This window comes from Rattus rattus, chromosome 14, assembly GCF_011064425.1.
Source record: "Rattus rattus isolate New Zealand chromosome 14, Rrattus_CSIRO_v1, whole genome shotgun sequence".
NCBI lineage: Eukaryota > Metazoa > Chordata > Mammalia > Rodentia > Muridae > Rattus > Rattus rattus.
Window position 1 is genome coordinate 73666810 of NC_046167.1, and position 20362 is coordinate 73687171.

The 20362-nt window shown below is 50.1% G+C and overlaps 1 protein-coding gene across 1 annotated transcript; it reads right to left on the bottom strand.

Moving 5' to 3' along the window:
- Positions 1-637: 637 nt before the first annotated feature.
- Positions 638-18592, bottom strand: Lman2 (lectin, mannose binding 2). Its single transcript, XM_032884403.1, has 8 exons — positions 18188-18592; positions 17928-18046; positions 6680-6797; positions 5595-5674; positions 5262-5423; positions 5055-5169; positions 2538-2657; positions 638-1264 (listed from the first exon to the last, which is right to left on the bottom strand). The coding sequence occupies exons 1-8, from the start codon at positions 18387-18389 to the stop codon at positions 1104-1106; spliced, it is 1077 nt and encodes a 358-aa protein (XP_032740294.1). The 5' UTR covers positions 18390-18592; the 3' UTR covers positions 638-1103.
- Positions 18593-20362: the final 1770 nt, after the last annotated feature.

Consider the following 20362-nt stretch of genomic DNA (forward strand, 5'->3'; position numbering starts at 1 on the left):
AAAGCTGTGTTTACTCCATGGGCTTCCACCAAGACTTGCAGCTATGAAGTGAACTGTAGAAGCCACGTTGCAGAGATGGCCGCCTTTGCTTGTGTGGTAACAGACCAAGCACTGCTTGATTGTGTGGAAGGAGATGATGAGGAAGGAGACAGACTTGGTAAGTCCCCGGGGAGGGACAGGGTAGTGACCAGAGCTGGACTGGAGAGGAGGACATGATGATTCTCCATGTAGGACCCGTGGGTGGTGAAGGCCAGAAGCTGGCTGTGGGGATGCTTACCCTCCACTCAGTCTCCGGCTTTGTTCCCTCGAGGTACAAAGGGAACAGCACTGTTGACCCCGGCTGTCTTCTCAGCAGCTCCTTCCAGATCACCTCAGTCTCCTCAAGATTTCTGTATTGCTCTTCTCCATCCCCAGTGCTTGTGCCCTGGGCTGAGGTCACATCCTGTGTACAGTACCCTATTCCTACAACATTGCATACTAGGCAAAACTGCGTGAGTCTAGCTTGACCTGAGAGTCATAGTTCCCCTCCTGGCGACGTGACAGCCACTATCTCTCTAGGACAGAGAGAAGGGATTAGGAATCACCAGAAATTAAAAAAAAAAAAAAAAAAAAAAAGGCTTTAGGACAGGCACAAGGCTGAGATTGGCCACTTTATTTAGTAAATTGTCACACGCTGGCCCTATTGAACGGTCCTCCAGCCTTAGCTGAGGTCTGCCTTCGTAAAAAGTTACAGGGAAGCAGGAAGGCAGGAATCCCAAATCCTGTTTGCTACCACAGGCCTCAGAACAAAACCACTGCCTGGAGCCCTAAGCCATCCCGTGAGTACACAGGGCCTCACCTAGGCCCCAAATACAGACTCCCTTGTCCCCAAGAGCAAGCCTTGGGATGGGGCAAAACCCTCCAGCTGTGGGGATGCTAAACCCTGACCCGGCCCTGCCAGCTGTCTCAGCTGGGCAAGAAGCAAAATGTACGAAAATACTTTAATTATTTCTTCGAAACAGTTAAGAAATAAGGTTGCTTGGTTTTTACAATCCCAGTAGAAAAGAGTTCACGTGAGAGCCCTGACCCAAAGGTCAGGCCCTTCCCAGCCAAACCGGCCTCTCTCAGTAGAAACGCTTGTTCCGCTCCTGGCGCTTCTGAAACACCACGGCACCCACCACAGCACAGACGATGATGCCCAGGAGGGCGCAGAGTAGCAGCAGGAACACCCTCCACCCCGTCAGGGGCCCACCTCGGAAGTTTCCAGTGGGGTCATCCACATTGTCTACGGAGAAAGACGGAGAGCAATGTACAAGCGTGAAGGGGCTGCCTCACAACTGGCTCTGTGACCTGGACAGGTAGGCGCTCCAGCCGCCAGGGCAGCACTGGTAAAGGGCAGGGGTCAGAAGAACTCTACTCAACTCTGAGGCAGTACTTCAAGGCCGCCGGCATTCCCCAACAAGCAGCTTAGCCTTGCAGTGTCATGTGGCCTGTCACTCAATGCTCAGTCCCTCACCAAGCCATAGCTAGACGTGGAGTGGACACTTTGGAGACGGCAGCCATCAATGAGTGAACAGAACCACCAACCCCCATCTCAGCTGGCCCCTGGGGATGCAGGTGGGGTGAAGCCATTGGCATAGCTGGGAGCAGCAACCAGAACTGACCAAATGTGCCATGTGGCAGGACCAACAGAGCTCCAAAATCTTAAAGATGGGCTGGAAGGATGGCTCAGGAGTTGAGTACATACTGAGCCAAGTTCGCTTCCCAACACCCATGTTAATAGGCTCACAACTGCCATAACTGCAGCTCCGGTGGACCCACCAGGCCTGGTAGCTACACCTGTAATTCCCACACCCAGAGGAGAGGTAGGAGACTCAGGTCAGCATCACCGTCAGCTCTACAGTGAGTTCAAGGCCAGCCCGGGAGGGCTCCACAAAATAGAATATAAAGTGAAATGTCCTATTACAAAGAACTATTCTGGCTTTTCCTGGAAAGCTGGAAAGACAGGAGAAGGGTCTATACTTTCAGTAGATCAGTTGGCAGGCTATGGCTCTGAGGGATAGAAGGAATATTAGAATATTAGGTGCCTCTTCAAAGAATGTGAGCAGAATTATGGGAGTGGAGGGAACTGAGGCTGGGGTTATAGGTTAAACCACCACCTGCCTTTCTGGTTGAGCAAACCTAAGAGTCAGGCCGCAAGTGGGTCATACAAGTGTGACAAGGAGCACTTACTCGGCATGTTCTGTCCACGTGGACAACAGACTGACCACACTCTAGCACACACTAGCGGACACCAGGAGCTCACATGTGTGGTGCTGACTAACAGAATCCACACAGCAAGAGAGCAACTCATTCTTTTTTTTTTCCGGAGCTGGGGACCGAACCCAGGGCCTTGTGCTTCCTAGGCAAGCGCTCTACCACTGAGCTAAATCCCCAACCCCAAGCAACTCATTCTTTATCAAGGCTGACCTGACCTAATTCCCTGGCCTCCAGCCACAGTCAGAGCCCAGAGCCCAGCTGTAGGAGCAGCTCACCCCGGAGCGGCTGCATGCACGCACCTTTAGGGGACTTGAGGAAGTTGACACCAGGCTCGATCTTGGTCCAGTCGATGCTCTCCTCCTCAGGTGTGCGCTCTACTGTGAGCTGGAACAGCTTGATGGAGATGAGGTCGTGGTTGTCTACGGGGCAGAGAGCGTCCCACCTCAAGACACGGCCCACAGCCCGCCCCAAAGGAAAGCTGCTTCCTCAGCGGCAGCAGGACGGGCCCAGGGAGTGGGTTTCTGCTTTCCTAAGTGACTGCTGAGGGAGGGGCTGGTGTGCAGCTCAGCAGATGCTTAGCACATATAAAAGTGGGGTGCAAGCCTGGGTTTGGAGACGTTGGGAGTGCCCACGAGATAAGACAGAAGGAAAAGCATTAACTTTGGTGTTGGAAATGACCTGGATCTGAACCTCCAGGCAGCAGTGTCCAATCCATACCGAGCCATTGCAGTGGCCACGCCGTGCAAATGCCCATGAGCGCAGGATGGAGATGAGCAGAGGATGTGAACTAACGACAGAAAGCAGACAAGGGCCGGCCAGCGTGACCCCAATAGCTCCCAAGAACAGGGAGCAGCCAGGCAGTCTCGTCAGACCCACACGCTGGCTGCAGATCAGCAACTAAGCCTGAGACCAGGGAAGGACATGTTCAACACTTCCACCGGCATGAAAGATGCTGACCATCTCAGAGGTGGACAGAGTCCAGGATGTGGCTGGGCCAGCCAGCCCCACTGTAAACTCAGCACAGCAACCGTGTGAGGCAAGGCTGTTCGGGGTGGGGTGGGGGAGACGAGGAGCTGCAGTGAGAAGGAGCTACACAGCTGGTAGCCAGGTCAGGCAGCCCCCGCCCGGCATCGGACACTCAAGCACATAGACCCTTGAAGCCCAGGCCGAGCCTTGAGCATCAGCTTCCAAGTCAGACTCTGTTCGCCACTGGGGTCTGCCAGTTTCTGCTTATCTTAGAGAAATTTCCCTGGATTTCATTTACCTATAAAAACAGTGGCTGGTGTGGTAGTGCACACCTCTGATTGATCCAGTACTTAAGACTGAGGCTAGCCTGGTCTACACAGAGAATGCAGGACAGCCAAAGTTGCATAGAAACCCTGCACACACCCCAGCTCCGCCCCCTCTAATAATAACCCTGGTGCCTGCCTGGAACCTGGCACTGAAAATCCTCTGAACATCAGCAGAAACCAGCACCCTGGGGCGCTCTCCTCTCTCAAGTGGCCACTCCATCTACCTGCCACAGACGGCCATCTGTTCTACCAAGAACCCTCTGTGGACTGGATGCAATCCCAGCCCTGAGGAGCTGAGGCAGGAGAATCACTATTTAAGGCCAGCCTAACCTAGACAGTGAGTCTAGGCCTGGGCCACAGAATTGGAGGCTGTCTCAGACCCAAAGCAAGAAAACCCTGCAGACATGCAGGAGTGCTGTCAGATGAGATTCCAGGTAAGCCAGGGGACAGGAAGGAGGGCGTGGTGGGTCCACTACCAAAACAAGTCTGCCCGTGAGCTGCTGACTACTGAAGCTGGGGCATAGGAACTTTAAAGAGACACCACAACAACAGAAACTCTGGGACTACATAGCCTTGCGCTCTTCCTGGAGAGGAGGAGGCCTCTGGATAGAGAGGACATTACAGTCCCTAAAGAGTTTATCCTGGGGATGACTAAGTCCTGCTAGTTCATGCGCATCGCAGCCCAGTGCTGGTCAGCTGGAGCTGGCTCCAGGCCTAAGACCTTTCTAAACATCCCTAGCAGACTGGGTCACAGCCAAGGGACACCATTAAGTACCAGCAAGGTCTGGTAACCCAGCAAGGCCCACAGACACTAGTAACCTGGGGAGTGGAGGGACAGGAACTCCACAGCTAATGCATGCTATAAAGGAGTGAAAGCTGGGGAAGGGATGGGGGAAGATGCGCATGGACTAAGGCGGGAACAGTTTAAATGAGGGAAGCAAGGACGTTCACACTCCAGGAAGACACTAAACAGATGACCAGGTCCAAGCAGAAAGGACAGGGCAGCTGGAGTCCCCTTGAGCACAGGGAGAAGTAAGCCAAGGCAGGGAGGAGGTCTGAGGAGGGGCCTGGCACGCCAACTGGGATGGTGGCCATTATAGCTCTGAGCTCACGGGTAACTTAACAGGCACCAGGGACAAAATGTCAGGGTGCTGTGTGTGAAGGAGGGGCACCATGTGCGTGTCAGTGAGAGACGGCAGCTGGAGTGCAGCAAGGAGAAAGTGGGGGCCTGAGACAAGGGCCAGGGTGACACCGAGTATTCTATCCCAGCAACTAGAGAGGGGTGTCATGTTCAGAAGGGCGGACAGTGGAGGCTCAATGCCTGCGTTCCTATAGGTCTGGTGCCGGGAATCTGTCAAGTTACAATACCTAGACCCAGTCTCCTCTCGCCTAAAGGTCCAAGATGAACGAAGAGGCCAGCCGACTGCTTGGGCCTGCACACCAACGCTAAGGCTGATGGTAGAACAAAGGCCTGCAGAGAAGGGAGGCCGTTAACTGCCGAGAGCCATCCTTTCACACACTCACCAGACAGGTCGCCGGTGCCAGCAGAGGCTCCAAAGTAGTAGCCGGTAGGCAGGCGCACCCCTGTGACATCGATGCAGTTCTTCCACTCGTTCTTGTCCTCCAGGTCAGTCATCACCTGCAGCATTGGGCAGGTCAAGCGCCCGCCCAGGCCCCAGCCATCCCCCGGAGCAGCTCAGGCCTAGTGGCCTCCCCCTCATGCCTGCTCACCGTGAGGCGGCCCCGGGAATAGCGCACAGCTAGGAAGGTGTCATGGTCCCGATTGCGGAAGTCAGCCGTGCAGCCTGCCAACTCGCTCCAGCGCCCATCTTTGCTGTGATCATACGACAGAGAGCCATTGTTCACCATCACCGAGATGTACGGGAACACACGCTGGAACCGAGACACTGGTTACTCCGTGCCCAGCCAGCCTGGGGGCACACACCCCTGCCCCCGCGCCTCCAGCCTCTGCACGATGCTGTTGGCCAGGACCACAGCAAAGTTCCAGTCCTCATCCTCAAGCCAGCCCTTGCTCACAGCCCGCAGAGGAGAGCAGAGTCCTACCTCAGTGGTCTCGTCATTGGGATATGTGTCCAAGAAGACGGCCAAACCATGGAAGTTGTCTTTGCTCCCAAACACAGGCCCTGGAATTAGGAGATCCTTTCAGAACAGGATCAATATGGAGGTAACCCATGGGTAGCTCAAAGGGAGCCTGGGCAGAAGTAACAAAATCTAACCACTGGGAGGGAGGGAGGGAGGAACCTTGAAGGTCAAAGCAGGTTGGGAGAGCCAGGCCTCTCAGGACAGAGCTGAAGACTGAGGCAGAAACACCAGTGCCACGAGTTCAAGGACAGCTTCAGCTACGAGCTACTAGGTCAGCCAGGGCCACAGCGAGAAGGCTGAGGCCTTAACGATGAGGGCAGGCAGCAAAGCAAGTGTGGTACTAGCAGTGCCTGATCCAGGACACAGGTACGGAGCCACTGGAAGAGCCTGAGGCTACAAGTGGCACTGTCTGCAAGGCCCCAGAGGGGGCGCTGTAGGCTTTGCTGGCTGCATAGTCTTCACAGGACAGCCTTAGTTCTGGCCTTCCAAAATGGACAGAATGGGCCCGTGAATAGCCAGTGGTAAAGGCCCTAGCCACCAGGCCTGGCGACTTTAGTTCCATCCCCAGAAAATACATAAAGCATGAAGGACAGAACTGACTTCTGACTTCACAAAGCTACCTTTGCTCTCCACAGGTGCTGTGATATGCATGGGCACACGTGCACACACACAAATATTTTTTAAATCTGTGGGAAAATGGCCAGGTGTGGTGGTGTATATCTGCAGTCCAAGTTGAGAGACTGAGACAGAAGGAATATTTTCATGTTTTAGTTAGCCTGGGCTAATGGGTTTAAAACCAGAGTGGGAAATAGTCAAAGCCTCTAAAAATAGTAAGTAGGCAGAATGGTTAAAACCACATAAGGAGGGGTAGAGTAGAGTGCACAAAGGATCTCCCACTTCCCCCCCAGAGCAAGGTCAATAGCAGTCTCCCAAGAGACATGCAGAGTGACCACAGGCAGGCCACTAGCCAGGTCCATTCACCGCTGTGGCGGGCCAGCAGCTACACCCATGCCTACCCCATCATTCGGGCGAGGGCACCTCCCCACCTGGTACAAGGCGGTCTCGGGTGTACCACAAGGCGATGCCGTCTCCATGGAGATTCTTCTTCCCAGTGCCATGGACTTTGAAGTGGACATGCATTTCCCAGTCCTTAAGGAAGCATGGCTGGAAAGGGAGTGGAGAGGCCCTCAAGGTTACAAGGCTTCCAAGCAAGCAGGAGTGGAGCCCGGCATGGTCAGTACCACATGCTTACTCCACACTCTACCAAAACCAGGCAATCACTTCACAGGTCAGGGGTCAGGAAGAGGACCTTAAGTGACACTGGACCCAAATGGTGTTTCTGGGCTCTCTGAGGCTCAGTCTCTGCCAACCTTTTTCCTTAGCGTATAACCCCAACCCTGTTTTATCAACCTCATCTATGAGGGCCCATCCTAGAACCTAGGAGAAGATCGCCAGCCCCATTTAAATAGCTGCTGTCTCACACACACCAGAAGAGGGCACCAGACCCCATTACAGATGGTTGTGAGCCATCATGTGGTTGCTGGGACTTGAACTCAGGACCTCTGGAAGAACAGTCAGTGCTCTTAACAGCTGAGCCATCTCTCCAGTCTCACAAATTTTAAATACAAAATGAAAAACTATTCTGAGGCTAAATAACTTGCTTCGTACCCGAGTCTGACTGAAACGCTGGCTCCCCACAGCCTCCAGGCCTCCAGTGGGAAACCAACCCATTCCTTCCTACAGCCTCTCTCCTTACCCTCCCAGGGAGAGATGAGCTGGAGCTCACACCCAAGACTGGCCTCAGGCAAACCCAGCCCTGCCAGATGTGGCACCAGTGCCATGGCTGGCTGTTCAGAGCAGGGCTCACGCCACCCCCAGAGGAAGCACAGGCTCCTAGGAGTGGAGGACAGCGAGTGCAGAGCCAGCTCTGCCTACAGAGGGGAACTGCTAATCCCCGGGAGGCCCCAGGGAAAGTGAAGCATCAACACGCTGATGGTGAGTGAAGCAGCAGTGAGGCACTCCACCAGAAGCTGGGGCACGGTAGAGCATGTCTACAGCCAGTAGGTGGAAACATTCCAGTGTGGGGCTAGCCCCCTCTACTTAACACCCAATGCAGGTGAAGGTGCAAAGACACCTCTTGGTGTGTGGGGTTTCAAGCTGCAACCCCTGCCCCCTAGTTTCTTCTGGTTTTCCTCCTCTCCCACTTCTTCCTCTTCTTTTTTTTTTTTTTTTTTCCCTCTTTTTTTCGGAGCTGGGGACCGAACCCAGGGCCTTGCGCTTGCTAGGCAAACTTCTTCCTCTTCTTAAAAAAGAAGTTGTTTTGTTTTTTTTTTAATTTATTTTTAATGTTCATTTTGTATGTCTGTGTGATGGTTTTGGATCTCCTGGACTGGAGCTATAAACAGTTGTGAGCTGCCATGTAGGTACTGGGACTTGAACCTCTGGATATCCCTCTGGAAGAACAGCAAGTGAGTGTTTTTTTTTTTTTTTTTTTTTTTTTTCTTTTCTTTTTTCAGAGCTGGGGACAGAACCCAGGGCCTTTGCGCTTGCTAGGCAAGCACTCTACCACTGAGCTAAATCCCCAACCCCGCAAGTAAGTGTTCTTAACCACTGGGCCACCTCTCCAGTCACCACCCCACCACTTTTTCTTAAAAAAAAAAAAAAAAAAAAAAAAAGACAGGATTTCTCTGTGTAACTGGAGTTCATGTTGTAGACCAGGCTGCAGGCTGCCCCCCAACTTACAGAGACCGACCTGCTACTCTCTGCCTCCCCAATGCTGGAATTAAAGGTGTGCACCACTTTGCCTAGCGCATTTTTCCCCTCCACCTCTTCCTTCCTTTTTTTCTCCCTTTTTTCCCTCCCTCCCTCTTTAAAGTGTGTGTGAGTATCTAAGACAGGTCTTGTTGTGTACCCATGGCTAGCCTCAGTCTCCTGCCTCAGTCTCCTGAGTGCAGGACTCAGGCACGTGCTGCCTCACCCCTCTTGATCTGACACAGCTATTTAACAATGCCAGCCTCAAGAGCACTTGGACTTGGATCCACAGATTCTGGGGAATAATAAAGGATGAAATGGTAGCCGAGAAAGACAAGCAGGCAGCAGCAAGGGAGGAGGGTACTATAAACTGAGGGGGCTGAGGGTGATCTCCTTCAGAATGACCCTAGGTACCTGTGGACTTACAAGCTGAAAGGTGAAACAGACCCTTTCCTCCCCAAGCAGCTTTTGGTCATAGCATTTATCACAATAGTAACCCTGACTAAGACAGGAACCAAGCTCTCTCTGCCTCTGTCCCCACCACCCCACCACCCCCTCTCTGTCTCTCACTCTCCCTCCCTCTCCTGTGTGTCTGAGAGGATGCCGTAGGCCTACTGTGGACGGGGTGGCTGAAATGTAGCAGCCAGCACAAGCAACCTCTAACGTCATCAGAGTCCATCCTCACCTGGGGGTCCGATGGTGACAGCAGCCACTGCAATAGCCGGGGGCTGCCAAAGCAGTGCAAAGGGCTGTGTGCCTGACTCCCAGGAAAATATCACTCCCCCAAAGCATTAATATTTCTCCACTTTTAAGCCCACCCCCCAACTCCTGATCCTCAAAGGTTGAGAGGTTGATTTTCTGTTCTTGGCCATGAAGAATTAACACTGTCCCCAACTACTCAATTAGAGGTGGTCCTGTTACTGTCTGCGCAGTTTCAAAGGGAAAAGGACCTGGCTTGGGAACAAAAGACACACAGAGGAACTTGATAGCACAATGAAACGTATTAGTCTTGTAACCAGGAAAATTTCAATTCAAAAATTAAAATATACTATGTTCTACCACAGGTAATGTGGCTGGTGCACTGACTCACCAGCTTCGTGAACTAGCAACCTGGGTGACCCACCCTGGCCACACAACAGGAACTAGCAAGTACCTGGGTGACAGACAACTCCCAGCAACAGCTTCCCCAGCTCTGAATTTCACTGTTCTCTGTACAGCCATGGATCGGGAAGAGGCAGCCATAAAGACAGAAGCAGGGAGCCTGACCCTCGGTCTGAAATCTAAAAGTACACTAGAGGGGCCACACAGGGGGAGACTCAGCTCCATGTTGGGCCCTCTTCCTGGAATTAGAACTAAGACTCTGATACTCTCAGCAGTCGTGACAAGTAACCAGAGACAGGGAGAGACTGAAACCCAAGAAAGCAGAGGAGCTCTACAGACTGCACTCCTAGTAACCATGGTCGACAAGCCAAAGGGCAGTTATGAGAATTTAGCAGGTTAAGTGGTATTCTTAAACTCTCACTGAGAAACAAAATTTCAGAACATAGGGTAAGGGAGAAACTTAAGGACAGATGAAGAGATAATTAATACAAAGTCACTCAGACAAATACCAACAAGGGGTAGTAGGGTGGCAGAGAGAAAATTTAGATCGAGAGATCCCAGAATAAAAGGCACAAATAATTCAATTCCAAACTGAGACGCATGAGCTGCAGAGGTCTGTGCAAACCCCAGCAGTCCTACAGCCAAAGGAGAGGCGATAGGCTACCTTCTGGATGTGAACTGAGTGCACCCCCAACGTAAGAGCGGTGAGAACTGCGGTTGTAGTGCTTGCCTAGATTCCATCCTGACTATCAACCTCCTCCCCAAGGACACACAGGGGTGGGTATTAGCCACTCCTAGTCTCTGTGATTTCTCCCTTTCATGTATTTCCAATGTGATGCTATTTGTGCTGTTTTTTAAAGATGTACTTTATTATTTTTAATTATTGCAAGTAAGCACAGGTGTCGTGGCAGTCAGAAGCTTGGATTACACTGGCTGCTGTGTCCTGTCTCATGTTGTTGGGAACCTAACTCCGGCCTTCTGCAAGAGCAAAGCATGCTCTTAACCACTGAGCCATCTCTCCAGCCTGTTTCTGTTGGTCCTGAGACAACACAAAGTCTCACAGTGTTTGAGCTGCTCTAGAACTCACTATCTATACCAAGGGCTAGCCTTGAACTCCTGATCTCCCTACCTCCAACTCCCAAGTCCTATTTCATCATGCCTTTTGCCTTGAGATAAGGCTGTGGAAGCCCTCAGAGTCAGCAACCTGATATCTGGCCTTTCAGACTCCAAACTTTAACTCTGTCTTTGTGAAAGTTACCCCTCCTTACATCCCTCATTACAGCAGCAACCAGAAACAAACAGTAACAGATCATCTTCAAGGAGCTAACAATAGCAATAGACAATTTCAGACAAAGAAAACCAAAACGATGAGAATGAATTACCAGCAGCTCTCTCACACCACCTTTGTTCTTCATGGAGAAGGAAAATGTTCCGATCCACAGGGAAAGTCAGAGGTTCAGGAAGAAGAGTGAACAGTCGGTTCAGAACTAGAACCAGAACTGGCCGCACAGTTCTGCGCAGCTCACAACAGAAGAGACTAAAGGTCAGCCACAGATGAACCAAGACTTCAAGGTCCCAGCACTATCCAGGGAGAAGGTCAAAGTACACATCATCCTTAGACTCTGGCAGAACATGTGTGTGGCATGCACATGCGTGTGTGTTTGGGGAGGGCTGTTTCTGCAGTATCCTAGATCATGGGGTCTTGGCATGTGGCTCAGGACAGGCTTGAGCTAGCAAACTTCCTGCTTCTGCCTCCTATGTGCCTGCCACCTACACACCTTCCACCTGTACCTATCGCCCAGGTAACCATAAACAACTGAAAATCAGGAGGCCGGAGAGATGGCTAACAGATAAGAGCAGAGGCTCTTCCAGAGGACCGGAGTTCAGTTTCCAGCACCCAGCACCCTTAACTGCCCCTAGCTCTAGTTCAGCGGATCTGATGGGGCCTTCCGGCCTTCATAGGCACCCGTACACATTTGTACACACACAGAAGCACAAACATAAATAACAATAAAACCTCTGAGAAACAAGCAAACAACTTCCAAACTAATAGGCAAAATGAGCCCTGGAGAGCTGCTTATGATGGTTTGCACACGCTCCGCCCAGGGGGTGGCACTATTAGAAGCTGTGGCCATGGGGCTGGGGATTTAGCTCAGTGGTAGGCGCTTACCTAGGAAGCGCAAGGCCCTGGTTCGGTCCCCAGCTCGAAAAAAAAACCAAAAAAAAAAAAAAAAAAAAGAAGCTGTGGCCATTGGAGTAGGTGTGTCACTGTGGGTGTGGGCTATCAGACCCACTTCCTAGGTACCTGGAAGTCAGTCTTCCATTAGCAGCCTTCAGATGAAGATGTAGAACTCTCAGCTCCTGTTCTATGCCTGCTTGGATGCTGCCCTGCTCCCACTCTGATGATGGACTGAACCTCTCCGACCTGTGAGCCAGCCCCAGTTAAATGTTGTCCTTAGAAGAGTTGCCTTGGTCGTGGGATCTTCTGTTCATGGCAGTGAAACCCTAATTAAGACACTGTTCTGGGGTTGGGGATTTAGCTCAGCGGAAGAGCGCTTGCCTAGCGAGCGCAAGGCCCTGGGTTCGGTCCCCAGCTCCGGAAAAAAAAAAAAAAATTAAAAAAAAAAGACACTGTTCTTCAAGAGGACCCAGTTCAACTCCCAGCACCCACCTGGCAGCGAACAACTGCCTCTAACTCCAGTTGCAGGGGATCCAATGCCCTCACACAGACATACACACAAGAAAAACAACAATGCACATAAATTAAGTTATCAAAAAAAAATTTAAAAGAGGGAAATGAGTAAAGAAAATGAGTAAAGAAATGGTCAACTCAGGTTATCCAGGGCAGGGACTAAATCAGTAAGAGAGAAGGCTAAGCCTAAGGTCAGCAAGTGAGAGGAAACCCAAAGTTAGGCTCTGGATTCATTCACTCACTCACTCACTGCTGCAGTGCTGGGATTGACCGCAGTGTGTCAGAAAGCCCGTTTCTTCCCTAAGCTCTTAGCAAAATTTGCTAAACGCTCCCTTTTCTTGTCTCTAACATGACTTTGGAGTAGAGGAAAATGAGAGTCAGTTCGTTCCTTCCCCTGTGGACTCTAGGGGTCCAAGCCACTTTATCTTAGAAATAAGGGTTTGCTAAGTTGCCCTGGTTAGCCTTGAACTGACTCTGTAGCAGGCAGGCCTTAAACTTGTTCCCTTGCCTTAGCCTAAGTAGCTGGGGTCACAGGGACATGTCAGCAGGCCCAGCTTCTTCCTCTTTTCAATGGCGTGTGTGACTCTACGATATTTCAAAGTAAAAATTATGGCTGGGAGGGGTTGGGGATTTAGCTCAGTGGTAGAGCGCTTGCCTAGCAAGCGCAAGGCCCTGGGTTCAGTCCCCAGCTCCGAAAAAAAAGAAAAGGAAAAAAAAAAAAAATTATGGCTGGGAATGGTGGCTCACACTTGTTATCCTAACACCCAGAAGGCAAAGGTAGAAATATTTAGCATATTGTCCTCAAATTTGCTTTACATGGAAAAAAAAAGAGGAAGAAAAAATAAAAGTCTGCAAACAGAAATCCTTGACCAGGCTGGAGACATGGCTCAGTGGTTAAGAGCACTGACTGCTCTTCCAGAGGTCCTGAGTTCAGTTCCCAGCAACCACATGGTGGCTCACAACCATCTGTAATGGGGTCTAATGCCCTCTTCTGGTGTGTCTGAAGACAGCTACAGACAGTGTATTCATGTACATAAAATAAATAAATCTTTAAAAAACAAGAGAAATCCTTGACCATGGCACAAGTAAAACTAAGGAGGAAGTGTCACCCTGGGATTAGTTAGGCTTTGGGGTTTCAAAGGCCCATGCCAGTCCCGATGCCTCTCTCTTCCTGCTGCCTGTGCATCTAGATGTAGGGTTCTCGGCTCCTCTCTGCCTGTGTGCATAAGCCACGATTAAATGCTTTCTTTTTTAGAGAGTTGCCATGGTCATGGTGCCCTTCACAGCAACAGAGCACTGACTAGGTCAGTTCCTGAAGATGACACAAGGAAAGGGCCCAAGCCAGTGCAAGGCCAGCCTTGGAACAAAAGGACAAGACAAGGGAGAAGAGAACAGGGATAGTACGCTTACAATGTCAGTGTCAGGAGGACACAGGGGAAAATGAAGGGCCCAGAAAGTCCCACGGGACCACGGACCTCCCAACAGCGTATGCACCCCAGACTGAAGACTGACCAGCACAACAGTGAGCCTCCAGGAGACTTAAATCAGATGCATTGCAGTTTGAATTACTTCTAAGCTGCTTTGTGGGGCCATAGTTCTTATCCCTGAGTCCACAGAAGTCCTAATGCCTTGTTCCCACACCAGAACAATGGAAATAATCACCTTGCAGAAACACATCATTTAAAGTCAGATAGTGTCTACATCTCTAGTTGAACAAAACAAAATGCAGGGACAATCAATCAGCTGTCAGACCATTACAGGGACATCATATGTAGCCTTAGCCACTCGGAAGGCTGAGACAGGAGGATCACTTAAGACCAAAATTCAAGGCCAACCAGGAAAAATAGCAAGACCTTGCCTCACAAAATAGCAGACAGAAGACCAGGCGTGGCAGGTCACCCTGTCTACTTCAATTCCTTCTGGTCTACTAGGTTAACACTGCCTCAGCCTGCTCACGCGGATGTACGTGTATTACAGCAGTTGTTCTAGAATGCCATGATGCTGAGGTGAGATGTGACGCCAGGCATAAAGTGCCTGCTGCACACAAGCACCCATGCTTGGATCCCAGCACCCAAGCACGCACAGGCAGACACAGGGCGTGCGTGCAGAGCTGCAGGTACTGAAATAGGCAGATGCGGAGGTCTTGCTGGCTTGACAGCCCAGTTGAGACGGCAAGTCCCATGTCCAATAGAGACCTCATCTCAAAGCATAAGGTGGTAGGCAGGGCATGGTGGCACATTCCTTTCATCCCAGTACTCCCGAGACAGAGGAAGGCACATCTGAGTTCCAGGCTAGCCTGATCTACCTAGCTATTGTTCCAGGCCAGCCAGAGCTATATTTCTAAAATAAAATCAAAATACATACTATGGGCTAGGGAGTTAGACAGGCTAGTACAGCGACAGTGCCTGCTCTGCAGTCCTAAGGACCTGTCTGATTACAGAGTCCACATTAAAGAGAGCCTGACCCGGCTGCATGCCAGCACGCTTCCGGAGCTGGGAAGGAGCAAATGGAGAGCAAGCTCCAGGACAGTGAGACTCAAGAAACATGGCTGCTGGCTCCTAATGAGCAAGGACCTCTGGCCTCCATGTGCACACACAGAACACACACGCACGCACGCACGCACGCACGCACACCCCTAATGTGCTCTGACACATGGTGGTGCAGCCTATAATGTCAGCACGTGGGGAACTGAGCAGGAATTCCAGATCATCCTGGGCTATGTAGCAAATGTTAGGCCAACCTGAGCAGCTGAGACCGCTTCTCAAACACAAAACAGACCTGGATGTTCAGTTGAGTTTATTCTTACGACCTCCTTTATGAGCCTTTCTTAAATGCCCAGCCAAGCACCTAACTGTCCCTCTGACTCCTCAGCAGATATTTAAGCCCAAGACAATTTCTTCAGGGGAAGGAGTGCTTTTTTTTTTTTTTAATGTATGTGCAGATGCCAGAAAATGTCAGAGGGTGTTGAATACCCTAGAGCTAGAGACCCTCGATGTGGATGTGAGGAACATACTCTCAGGCACACAGAAAAGCTATCTTCTGCACGAGCAGCAAATGCTCTTACGCTGCTGAGCCATCTCCCCAGCCTCCTACTTTATTTTTAAAGAACATCTCTCTCTCTCTAAACCTGGAGCACCCTTAACTGGCCGGCCAGCAAGCTCCAGGAGCTTCTTGTCTCTGTGTCTTCCAGGCTGGGATTACAGACAGCCAGGCACCAGGGTCTTTACAAGGGAACAGAGTTTGGGTCCTATGTTTGTGCTGCCAACATTATGCCACTGAGCTGCCTCCCAGCCTCTGTATCAAGAAGGACGGGGATATACAATTCTGAACTGGCACAATGACAACAATATGTAAGCTTAAGACCTCCGCTGCTGCCTTTACACAAACTCACTCCGATGCAAGCAAAGTGGCCTTTCCAGCTTTCTGTGTCCTTAGCCCCAGACACTAGGCACTTGGACGTTCTCCTCACCCGAGGCAGTGACAGCTGGGAAGGCAGAGGGTACTTGGGAAATGTTTGCTCAGCCAGTGCCTCTCCCAGATGGAATACAGAAATCACCTCTGCAGTCCTGTCAGGAGGAAGTTATCTCTCTGAAAACATCGAGCAGAAACTTCTAAGAGTTCCAAGCAATTTCTTTCACGAAGTATAAACGCTCTCCATCCAACTATTTTACAAACTATGATCAGGGTCCAGCAGCCAAAGTCCAGGAGGAAGGCTGTAATGCAGCCAAAGCAAGCACAGGATGCTCTTGGTTCTGTGACATCACCAAGCCACGGCCTTGCATCCATCACTTGCAAACCTAATTTAGATAACTACCTTGGATGTATCTGTTACTTGTGGATTAACCCAATTCCTAAAAATTCTATCGACATTTTTATCTTGCTTTTTACAAAACGATATTTTTAAAGATTTATTTATTTAATGTATATGAATACATTGTTGCTGTCTTCAGACACAGCAGAAAAAGGCACTGGATCCCCATTACAGATGGTTGTGAGCCACCATGTGGTTGCTGGGATTTGAACTCAGGACCTCTGGAAGAGCAGTCAGTGCTCTTAACCGCTGAGCTATCCCTCCAGCCCCAAAACAATTTTCATGTGGGAAAAAAAAAAGGCTACATTACCACCTAAAAAAGTGGCGTCCAAGCTATACATGAAGTTCAGGAGTGAAATGCTTGCCTTGCCTGACACGCATAGGTCCTGGGCTCAATCTGTGGCACCACAAAATAAAATAAAAAGGAAAGAACCAAAAAAGTATCTGAAAAGCCTAACCAGAATGATGTGACAGACTGTGACTTGGGGACAGGAGGTTTAATCGAGCACTTGGTGTGTGTGTGGCATTTAAACGCAGGCTTAACAGACGAAAAGTAACTAAGAAGCAGTCACGAAGAACCAGAATGCACCGTCCCAGACGGAGTGAACAAGACCAAAGCCCCTGAGGGAAGGAGGCAGCCAGGCAGGCTGGAACAAACTGACAGAATGACGGAGATGCCAGTCACCAAGGGACACGCTGTGCTGGGAGAATGTAGTTTTCCATTCGTGAGAGATCTCGGACTCTAAGGGTCAAAGGCGAAGCTGAATGAAGAGAGTAACCACAGATGCCCCTGGCAGCAGTGTGAGACAGGAAGAGAGGGGGTGCTGAGGGGACAAGCCAACGAGGCAACACAAGACAGTGCAGTCTCCCAGAACTATTGGTAAAATCGGCCAGAAGCGCCAACAGAGTGCAGAGACAGAAAAACTAGGCCACTGGCCAGCAGTGGAGACAGTAGGGAGAGTTAGATCAAGCAGGCTAATGAGAAGCCGGTTTCTTTTCAAGTCATGACCTATCCCCAGATTATGTCTTTTCTCCCCTTTGCCAACCCATACCTCTCCTCAGCGTAGACATTGCACAACATTGCTACCACACCAAAGCAATGACATCTCAGGCTCCCTGTTCTCTAAGGGCAAAGGCCACAGACACAAAAACTGCTCATAAGTCCAGTGGAGACAGCTGACCACAAGAATCAACCTAGAACTGAGAAAGGTAATTAAAGGTTTGTTTTTGTTTTGTTTTGTTTTACATTTCTTTTCTTTTTCTTTTTTCTTTTTCTTTTTTTTTTCCAGAGCTGAGGACCGAAACCAGGGCCTTGCGCTTGCTAGGCAAGTGCTCTACCACTGAGCTAAATCCCCAACCCTAAAGGTTTGTTAAAGGGGCTCTCTCATTGCTAACCAGGAGGCATCGAGTATATCAGTGGAATTGAAGATCAGTTGAAATACTGTTTATTCTATTCGGTGACTATACTACCTCAGCATAAAGTCACGAAATCTATTCCAAACACCTTGTTTGAGAATTAAATCTGATAAGGTGCGGCAAGGTCAGTACCCAACACACGGTAAAATACTCCACAAGGGTAAAGTTCCACCCTTCCCCCGATTAAGTGGGTTCGATTTAGTCTGACAACTGCACTCCTTTCTCGTTATGTGACTTAGGGACATTCAACTCTGCACCTTAGCCTCTTACTTCTTATGTCATTCATTAAAAGGCGGACATCATTACTTACCTTGTATGGTTTCTGAGGAAATGAAGTGAAAGTGTTAAGAGTCGCGTACAGTTTCTGACACACAGTAACTACATAAACCTCTCTGACGATTTGGGTAACCAGGACAGAAGATCAGCAGGACAAAAAAGGAGCACATGTATATACTAATTTTGGCTGCTGAGGAGGCATCTGTATCACTGAACGGTTATGTTTAGTCTCTTGGGAGAGACTTACCTGGTGGTTCCAAATAGAGCCCTCTTTGCTGCGCTCGTCAGGGGTCAGACGCACGTACTGGCTCGTAAGCATCGTGCTGCCTTGGAAGTCCCAGAGCGGCATGGAACTGGAACCGACTCCTGCGAGCAGAGACGGACAGGGACAGGTGCTCAAAAGGCCGCGCCAGAAATCTACTGAGCTGCCCTGCTCAACAAAAAGGGCATGTCCTCCTCCGACCCACTCCAGCCCCGCGCGTCCTCACCCTTCACTGCAGGCCTCACCTTGGTAGGGCTTGATGAGCGAGTGCTCCCGCTTGAGGTGTTCACTGTTGCCGTCGGTTATATCCGCAGCCACCAGCCCCAGCAACAGAAGAAAATGTAGAAATGTAGTGGGGCCCGGGCCGGGGCCAGGAAGCCCAGGCCTCCCTGGGCACCGCTGACCCCAGCCCCAGCCCCAGCGCCATAGCCAGGCCTCAGCCGCCATTCTCCTTTTCTCTCGGCCACTTCCGCCCTAAGACTTCCGCCTTCCGGGTGTCTTTTCCAATGGTCTCCGGCCGGAAGCCCTCCAAACTATTATCACCGGAGAGTTAAGAAGGAAAGCCTGGCAGTCAGCGGGATGGCAGCCTTATTGGTTGGCCAGCCTCCTATCCTAGTAGAGCGCGGTTCCATAACTTTGGAGGTTCCTGGTCGCCAGTCAGCCGGCCACTGCCAAGGGATCTCACGAGCGACAAGGGATCCAACCAATCACGGAGCAGCACGTTAGGCTAGCTGGCCAACGAAAAACAGAGGTCTCTTTTGGGGCTGGAGGAAAGCGATTGTCGTCTTCGAAGTGAAGCATCCTGGAACTTGTAGTTTTTGCGGGCCGCTTGCAAAAGGGGAGCACACCGAGACTGCTCAGTCCTAAGCTTCTGGAGAGATCTTGTCTTTGAAGTCACCTTTTCAGGATAGTGGGAAAAGCAGTACTGGAGTGAAATAGAAAGCCTGGAGGCCAAAACAGCGCCACCTTGGACTCGGTGGGTGGGGCAAATCCTTTAGGCCACCTCTAGCTAGTACCACTCTTCTGGAGATTTAAAGAGGCCAGTTATTTGAGAGCCTCTGCTACCCCTAATTAGTCAGATTGAAGCAGGAGGAGCAGACCAGATCCTGACCTGGCACCTCAGTTGAAAGCCGGAAGTCATCTGGCTCCAAAAAGTATCAGTTCCTGTTGACACACAAAGTGCCAGTGGAAGGTCCAGGACAGCTGGTTTAACATTTTTGGTCTCTAACCAGATGCCGTTCTAAAGATTTATCTATTTATTTCATGTATGAATACATTGTAGCTATACTTCAGACGCACCAGAAAAGGGCATCAGATCCCGTTATAGATGGTTGTGAGCCACCATGTGGTTGCTGGGAATTGAACTCAGGACCTTGGGAAGAGCAGTCAGTGCTCTTTTTTTTTTTTTTTAAGGTTTATTTACTTATTATATACATTGTAGCTATCTTCAGACACGCCAGAAGAGGGCATCAGATCTCATTACAGATGGTTGTGAGCCACCATGTGGTTGCTGGGATTTGAACTCAGGACCTCTGGAAGAGCAGTCAGTGCTCTCAACCACTGAGCCATCTCTCCAACCCCAGTCAGTGCTCTTAACCGCTGAGCAATCTCTCTCTCTCTCTCTCTCTCTCTCTCTCTCTCTCTCTCTCTCTCTCTCTCGCACACACACACACACACACACACACACACACACAATACTGTTCCATTGTATCTGTTAATCTACTTAGTAAAACATTTAGCTGCCAATACTTTTTTTGGGGGGGGAGCTGAGGACCGAACCCAGGGCCTTGAGCTTGCTAGGCATGCGCTCTACCACTGAGCTAAATCCCCAACCCCGCCAATACTTTTTTTTAAGTACTTAAATTTACATTAGAAATCCTGATTTCGGGGGTTGGGGATTTAGCTCAGTGGTAGAGCGCTTGCCTAGGAAGCACAAGGCCCTGGGTTCAGTCCCCAGCTCTGAAAAAAAGAACAAAAAAAAAAAAATCCTGATTTCGGGGCTGGAGAGATGGTTCAGTGATTAAGAGCACTGACGGCTCTTCCAGAGGTCCTGAGTTTAAATCCCAGCAACAACATGGTGGCTCACAAACATCTGTAATGAGATCTGATGCCCTTTTCTGGGATGTCTGAAGACAGCTACAGTGTACTTATATATAATAAATAAATTAATCTTTAAAAAAAAAAGAAATCCTGATTTCGGGGCTGCAGAGATGGCCCAAAGATTAGGAGTACTTCCTGCACCAGGCTGGCCTGGAACTCACACAGAGTTCACAAAGGCTGCCTCTCCTTTCTAAGTACTGGAATTAAAGGCATGTGCCTCTATGCATGGCTTCCAATATACTTTAAATTATCTCTAGATTACATGTAATACTTAACAAATTGTATGTAATGGTGATGTTGACAGAGAATGACAAGAAAAC